Genomic DNA, 8118 nt, shown 5'->3' on the forward strand with positions numbered 1-8118 from the left:
GGGGTTAGTTGCCTGTTTGACTGGAAGATATCACACAAAGCATTGCATAAAATATTTGGGCAGCTGGTTTAATGCCCAGACGATAAGGAAATTGCACCAATTTCTGGGAATAAAGGCTTTAGGCACAACCATTTTCACGATTTTTGGCTTAACATCAAATAAGGTGCATTTGAAGGCTCTAACATCTCTTGCTTGGCATCCATTTCTGGTAGATGAAGGGGCAACTCTGGTGCCGGTGTTGGTGGAGGAGAGGGCAGCTCTAACATTTTGTGTGAAATCATTAGGTCTGAAATCTCTATGCTTATACTGTAACTAAAATAATAGTTAAGAACAATAAACTAAAATTATATTCTCTAAAAGTTGTGTTTCATTTTCAGTTCATACTAAGTTTTAAGTGTATAGGGCTTATGCCTACATACTATTTTTTTTTTTTTTTTTTTTATATATGCCTGCATGTATGCTTAAAATCAATGGTTGACATGTAGAGTGTATAGGGCTTATTAAACCTTGTGGTATTAAAATGAGTAACACCGATGGTGACCTTACTATTTAACAATTACCATCTAATTCTTACTTGGGTATATTAATTGATTCTTTACATGTTATTATTATCCATTTAGTTTCATTTCTTCCACTAATGGGGAGTGTTTTCTCAATCAAATTTAATTTGTGCAAGCTTTTTGTGTTGCTTTTTGTGTTGTTCTTATTGTAGGAGATGTCTACTTATTTCTAAATTATAGTCTACTTATTTCCTTCATAAATGAAGTTATGTCTACTTTATACTATTTATTTCATTTTTTAAACTACCTAAAAAATGACTTTAACCTCGCATTCAAACCATTCAAGCTTCATCCATATTCATACTCTTCCATATTCATACTCTTCCATATATTATTTTGTAAATTGTCAGCTCTAACATTCTAATGTAATTTTTACAACAGCTTTATTGAATGTGTAAGAGATAATGGATGATGAACCTGATTAGTCAGTCGAGGGTGGAGAAGATGCAAGTAGTGACAATGAATAGAGCTCTAGTGGTGATGAGTACGAAGCGCTTGAGCTAGTCACTATTATTAGGATTATATTATGTCAACTGGGATGGCATCGTCGAATGTCACAACACAACATAGGCATTTAGAGAGATGCGTATATTGTAAGAATTTTCAATAGACATCTGGATAATTATAAGGATATGTTTCGGATGAAGGTATCAACATTTTGCACATTATACTCGTTGTTACGTGGAAATCATTTTTTGCATGATTCTAGACGATCGGTGACCGAGGAAGAATATGTCGACATGTTTTGTATAATTGTGGGCCACACACAGGCCTAAAGAATTGTTGATGACCGATTTCAACATTTAACCCAAAAAAATTATGTGTGAGAAGGGTGATGAAGGCCTTATGTGAGCTTGGAAGACATATTATCAGACTAAATTTCACAGATGAGGTGCATCCATATATTGCAAGGAACAACCAAAATTTTTTCGTGGTTTAAGGTAAGGAATTCTCAGTTATTTACAACAAAGAATTATGTTTCAAACTACTGGATTTGAAACCATAATTAAATATATTTAATGTAATTTTTTACATGTGATTTTATTTCTGCGATGGATGACACTATGATACACACCGTAGTACCAGCCTTAGTACGTGAGACATTTAGAAATCACCATAGACGAGTTGCCCAACATGTATTGTGTATATGTGACTTCGATATGAAGTTCACATTTGCCTACACCGGATGGGAGGGAACAACGCATGACGCTCATGTCTTTTTCCACGCAGTGAGTCAAGGATCTGCCTAATTTCCATGGTCGCCTGAGGGTATATTTCTTTTTTATTTAATACAAAGATGTTTGATTTTTTGTCATGTTTTTTTCCCTTTCAAGTCATCTCAATGTGTGTTTTGGAATCTATGTTGTTAGGTAAATATTATTTAACTGATTTTGCTTTCCCATGCAATAGGGAGATTTTGCCCCCGTATCCCCGAGAACGGTACCACAGAAGTGAGCTTCATAATCAATGTCAATTTCGAGGGTACAAAGACTATTTTAATTACCGTAATTTCTCGCTTCGTAATATTATAGAACACACTTTTTGGGTACTTAAAAATGGTTTAAAATTTTAAACTTAATGCCTTATTATTCTGTTGGACGGTAAAGACTCTTCGTGACAACATGTTATGTGCTGCATAATTTCATTAGAACGATGACTCCAGACGACTGGTTATTTCGATATTGGAGCAGGGTTCATCTCCCTGTTATTGAGCAGTAGGTTCATGATGAGGAGGGGCCATCTGGTCGTTTTGAAATGATGATTGAAGCAGCAAAACCTATGATGGCAACAAGAGATGGAATTGCCATAGCTATGTGGGAAAATAGGGATGGCCGTTGAACGTCTAATTAAAAGTAGTGGTGTATGTATCATTTTGTTTAGTATTTTAGTGGTGTACTTGTTTGCTTAGATTTATTGTATATGTTTTAGAATATTTAATATTGATACTATTTAATGCGCTTTGAACATAATTATTATATGTGGTGCATTTTTTAAGAAGAATAGTAATATGTGTCATTTCTCATTTAACTTGCGTTATTATATAATTAATTAATAATCTCGAGAAGTAGTAGCTTTCATGTGTATACATTATTATAAACGAATATTTTAACTCACTCAATATATTATCCACTTATGAGTTAAATAATAAAGTTTAATGTTATATTACCCGACATATTACCCAATTATTTTAGAATATAAAGTTTATTTTATTAATTCATTGTTGTTTAATAACCTTATATAATTTTTTATTTTTTATTATTTCATATTTGATATGAATTAATGATAAATATTTAAATAATTATTAGAATTCGCACACCTAGCTGATTCACTTCTATCTCCATTGGAAAAAAAAAAAATATATATATATATAATAATAATAACACAAAGCATATATGTAATTTTTGTTGTGAAATCAGACTTGAAAGTAATGTTTTAAATTTCGTACTGTACCAGTCGGTATTTACTGTACTGGGATAGTGACCGGTATAACAATTATATGTGTTTTGTACCAGGTTAAATACCGGCCATACTGGTGCGTTTCGGTTAATACCGGCCAATCTTCAGTATGCCGGCCGAATTTTTGTTGTTGTAATTAATGTAAAAATTCTAATTTTTTTCATAATTTTTATTCCAATTCTCACATCTGAAGACTATTTGTTTAATTTTTTTAATCTCATTTTCTCGAGAACTGATAATCAAATCTCTACTTTCCTTTTTGTGATGAAGATAAATAATTTTTTTTTTAAAATAGTTGAATTGAAAACTTAAAAGTATTATTGAGTTTTATAAATATATGTTTTAACTTTTTGAGACTTGTATTGATATTATTTTAAAATATAATTTATATATATAAGTAATTTATTATATATAAACTATTTTAAAACGATATCCGAAATAATATTTACATTAAAATATTTTATTCTAATATTTTGACTAAAACAACAACAAAATGATATTCGAAACATTGCTTGAAAGTATTGACTTTTGTTTCATTCGGGAGGGGGCTTGACAGCCAATACGCCCAATACATGGGGTTCGTCCAAAGGACCGTTTCACGTGCATAAACTTAGGGTGCGTTTGGTTACTAAATTCAACTCAACTCATCATTATAATTTTTTTAAATTTCAATATAAAAATATAATAAATAATTCAATTTTTTCAAATTTCAAAATAATAATAATATTAAAAAATAATATTCTAACAATATTTTATCATCACAACTCAACTCAACTCAACTCATTTAAAAAAAAAAAAAACATCTCATCTCTATAAGCAAATAGACATTTTAAAAAATAATTTCATCTCATTTCAATTTACATATCTCAATACTATTCATACATAATTTAAAAAATTTCAATTTAACTCATCTCAACTGTATAGCTTAACTCAGAAAACAAATTAGGCCTAAATATAGGTACCCTGGTTGAAAACAAGCGGGACCAGATCATTGCAGTAAAAAAACTCCAACAAAACAGGACGCTACGAAAAATATCTCATGTCTCAAGTAAGAGATGAACACATGAAACGAACCCTACAACATTCATCACGCATTTAATGTTGTCTTTAAAATCCACACTAGCAGCAATAAAAGTTGTAGGACCCATTTCATTTCTTGTGTCTTTCTTTCGCTTGAGTCTATCAAGTGCGTGTAAGAACTTAAAAGAGATCTTGATCCGCCGATAGACTCCTCCAGAAAATGTTAGTCCCTGTGTAAGGCATCCTCCAGTTCCAGTTCCAGTCCCACCCGATTTTTAATAGAGGCAGTGGCATGAAGAGATGTTTTGCACTTATTTTCTAACTCCTTGTATCTTTGACAATTAAAATCACGCTTCTTAATTAGCTTTCTCTGCCTTGCGAGAAAGAGCCTCTTCATCAGGTCTTGGTACGTGGGGTCTCTTGAAGTGAACAGGAAGTAGGCATAACCTATGACTATACCAGTGGTTGTTGTAAAAAATGCAATTGGTTCCATTACATCCCATGAGTATTCCCAGAATGTAAGCCGGAAAAAGAGTCCGACTTGTACCACAGCAATCCCCAACCCAGTCCAGAGGATGCGCCTGACCTGCTTATGTGCCAGCACATCGATTTCTTCTTTCTTCTCCTGAAGCCTCTTTAACTCATCCCTCATGGGATCATCTTCGGAAGTCAGAGCAAGGGGCACTGCTCTTCTAACCAGATCCACCACCTAAACAAATAAGAATGAGGTGGAGCAATACCAGTTAATATGATTGGGGGTGATAATCCAAGGCATCTCAATATATGTAACGTCCTAATGGAAGATCCAAATCACATGACCTATACTCTAAAAGGACTAGTCAATGATATAATTAAAGTCCCATTAAAATTTTATAAAGAGCAAGAACTTCTCATTCTCAAGAAACGTGAGATCCCATATACAACATACCCTTATCCTTATCATATAGGATATCACAATATAAACGACCAAAATGTATTGTGGAAAGACCCTTGTCACTTGCTCATACTAACTACAGTTCTTTTTCAAAACCGATGTCCACAACTGGAATAAACTAATAAGAAAAGGGGCAAACATTTGGAAGTTAGCAATTCAAACTGCTCCCGGCCAATACAGGTTTGGTTAACAATTTAATATAGTATGCAGATTAGCAGAGAGCACTCAACACGGAATTCCGTTGTATACATTCCACCTTCAGATATAGCTTGAAAATGCCCAGAACCTTGGACGGGAAAAACTTTAAAGAAACAAGAGCATGGTCCATCCTAATAACAATTTGATGTAGGCTGCAGTCTGCATGAAAGGCCATATTTTGGTTTGGAACTTGGTCTAGCTGTTTTTTGTTCTTTTTCCAGAGTCATCTCAATTATTCATTTCAACAACATTCATTTGTTATCATGAAATTTCCTAAATGTCCAGCACCATAAAGCATGCTTTCTTTATGCCTCGTTTATACATAGATCATCGCATTAATGTCATGATGCCTTCAATCCAATCAAACATTGAATAATCATGCTAATACGACTCCAAAACAAATACTTCAATTTCTCTAAACTCTTAGAATAACAAAAACATATATTTAATCAAGCCTCAAGGTTTCCATTAGATTTTAGGGGATCAAGAGACAAGAGGCACATATAGGAACTCCATAAATATTTAAGGACACTCATTATATTCATAATGACGAGGGAAGACTAAGAAACTTCACATAATTAAACCCAACCAAGTGAATATAAACCATGGCGGAATGCAATTAAGGGGGGGGGGGGGGGGGGGGGGGGGTGGGGAAATGCAAGGGGCAAAGCCTCCTAAAGTTTTGAAAAATGCTTATCATCTCATGCATCCGTGCTGATAGATACAGCCTTTATACGTATTTTAGAAACCAAAGATTAGGATGCAAGTCAAGGAAGTGAGTCAAAAATCCAAGTACGTGAAATACACCAAGCTCAACTTTAATTGCAGATACTATATATTGAATTTTCTTTCTTTCTTTCTTTCTTTCTTCTTAAACCTTCCAGTTTTATGGACCTAGTAGAATTTGGGACGAAGCAAATTAAGAGAAAATTGGACGAACGTTCAGTCTGAGGTTGGACGAAGATAAAGACTAGAACGCTATAGCAGTAAATGGGGTATCTTCATCAATCGCTAAAGCAGAAATTCCAATTCACCCCTGAAAGCTATGTGGGGCAAACCGTATATGGGATAGAGAAGGGAACAATCAAATCAAAGTCGAACAAAAGGTGGATCGCAATCTTCACCCATTGCTTCCTAACCCGAACTTGTCCGCCACCACCCTTTTAAGAAGATCTTGATGTTCCCTTTTAAGGAAAGCAGAAAAGAAAAGAAGCGCATGGGTATGTTTGGGGTGAGTCAAGACACAAAATTATCTTCTCATTTTATTATTATTATATATTTTTTAAATTTTCAAATAAAATATAATAAATAATTTAATTTTTTTAAATTTTAAAATAATAATAATATTAAAATATAATATTTAAAACTTTTAAACGAAACACACCCTAAACCGGCATGGTACCCCCTACATGTTATAAAATCAGGAAAGAAAACTGAGAATATTATAGTAGGATAAAAGGTGGAAAAGAACTTACTTTATCGGGATGAAGGTAGACCTTGTGGCGGAAGAGAAGGATAACACCTGCCTCGTCGAGGACTCGGGCGAAAGCAGCGGCCTCCTCGAGGGATCTGGCGACACCCATGCTTTTGCAGGCGTCCAGAAGCTCCGAATAGCTGATAACCTCCTTCCCTTCCGTACCCAATTTCCTCTTCAGCTCCTCCACATTCACCAGTCTCATTACCTTCTTCGCCTCCTCGAACGATATGACACTACTACCCCCAGTGTTTGAATCAGCACACAACGGCGACGACGGCGGCGGCGACGTCGATGAGGTCCTCAACCATAAAGATGACGCAGGAACAATAGCCCTCAATCCCAGAATTTGAGAAGGATTTGGAGGCTCGATCTTCCTCCCATTGAATTGGCCGAAAATCACCGACACGCTCTGCTTCACTGCTCCGCCACTCCACCATCGCCTCCACATCTTTTCTTCTTCTTTCTCTTGTTTCTTCGATCCTTATCTAAAGCCCCCACCTCAATATAAGATTCTTCTTTTGCTGGGCAATCGCTCTCTCTCGTACACACGCACCCAGAAGTCACAACACCTCCTTTACGCGGGGACACGCACCCAAACACGGATACAGGGGAAACTGAACAGTAGATAACGCATTTACAAACAAATCCCACCAACCAAAGGCTTTCAGACAATCGCTAAAACATAACCCACGACTGTTTTCTCGAACAAAACGCAAAAATCCCCAAAATACCAAAACCAATCAGCTCGATATCCCTTCCCAAATCTCCCAGAAAAAAATAAAATAAAATAAAATTCGGTCGGCATGCATAATTTATGAGTCAGAAACCGTCGGCGTTATCTTAATTTAATTAACTGGTAAAGACACCAAAAGGATAGGTGGACCAGAGAGCGACCCGCCATCGGACAATGCGAAAGGCCAAGAGAAGCAGTAAATTATGGAAAGAACAAGGAAGGTGGGGAGGACGTGACGGAACCGCTAAGCTATGTCCTTTTTGTTTTTTGAGAAATAAAAAAAATAAATTTAAATTATGCTTTTAACCGTAATTAACTTGTTTTTAACCGCTATTGCTCTAATAATGTGTCTGATTTTCTTTTTCTTTTTTCTTTTTTTTATTAAACTTTGAGAAAAGATTAGAAATTATATTTATTTACAAGCATAGATTAGATTTTTATTCCCATTTTATTAAGGTGACATTATTTAAAATGAATAAAAATATATTTCAGCATTACTCTTAAAAACATACTCACTATTGTTTTTTCTTTTTTTAATTTCTTTGAAAAATTATATTTATACTGTACTATCAATTTCATAGTACTAATATTAGAAAGAAAATTAAATGGTGTGTTGTGTTTTTTACTGTCGATCGGATAGTTATTAAATTAATAGTTTAATTTTGATAATTTAGAGATTGAGTTAAAAGAAATTATTATTTTCAGATTTTATTTTATTTTATTTTGTAAGGGGTGAAAA

The 8118-nt window shown here is 34.4% G+C and overlaps 1 protein-coding gene and 1 long non-coding RNA gene across 2 annotated transcripts; both read right to left on the reverse strand.

Moving 5' to 3' along the window:
- Window positions 1-3901: 3901 nt before the first annotated feature.
- On the reverse strand, window positions 3902-7606 carry LOC121240437 (calcium uniporter protein 6, mitochondrial-like). The gene is made up of 2 exons (XM_041137887.1): window positions 6645-7606; window positions 3902-4746 (listed from the first exon to the last, which is right to left on the reverse strand). Exons 1-2 carry the CDS (start codon window positions 7092-7094, stop codon window positions 4261-4263), a joined length of 936 nt encoding a protein of 311 aa, XP_040993821.1. The 5' UTR covers window positions 7095-7606; the 3' UTR covers window positions 3902-4260.
- Window positions 5053-6375, reverse strand: LOC121240471. Its single transcript, XR_005935540.1, has 2 exons — window positions 5419-6375; window positions 5053-5272 (listed from the first exon to the last, which is right to left on the reverse strand). It is a non-coding gene; the product is annotated as an uncharacterized LOC121240471 (long non-coding RNA).
- Window positions 7607-8118: the final 512 nt, after the last annotated feature.

This window comes from Juglans microcarpa x Juglans regia, chromosome 7S (genome assembly GCF_004785595.1).
Source record: "Juglans microcarpa x Juglans regia isolate MS1-56 chromosome 7S, Jm3101_v1.0, whole genome shotgun sequence".
Taxonomy (NCBI): domain Eukaryota; kingdom Viridiplantae; phylum Streptophyta; class Magnoliopsida; order Fagales; family Juglandaceae; genus Juglans; species Juglans microcarpa x Juglans regia.

Excerpts from the sequence above, each read along its gene's own strand:
- LOC121240437 (XM_041137887.1), bottom strand. The coding sequence starts at position 7,094 with ATGTGGAGGCGATGGTGGAGTGGCGGAGCAGTGAAGCAGAGCGTGTCG. Across the intron at positions 4,747-6,644 it reads TCTACCTTCATCCCGATAAA|GTGGTGGATCTGGTTAGAAG; the intron begins GTAAGTTCTTTT and ends TTATTTGTTTAG.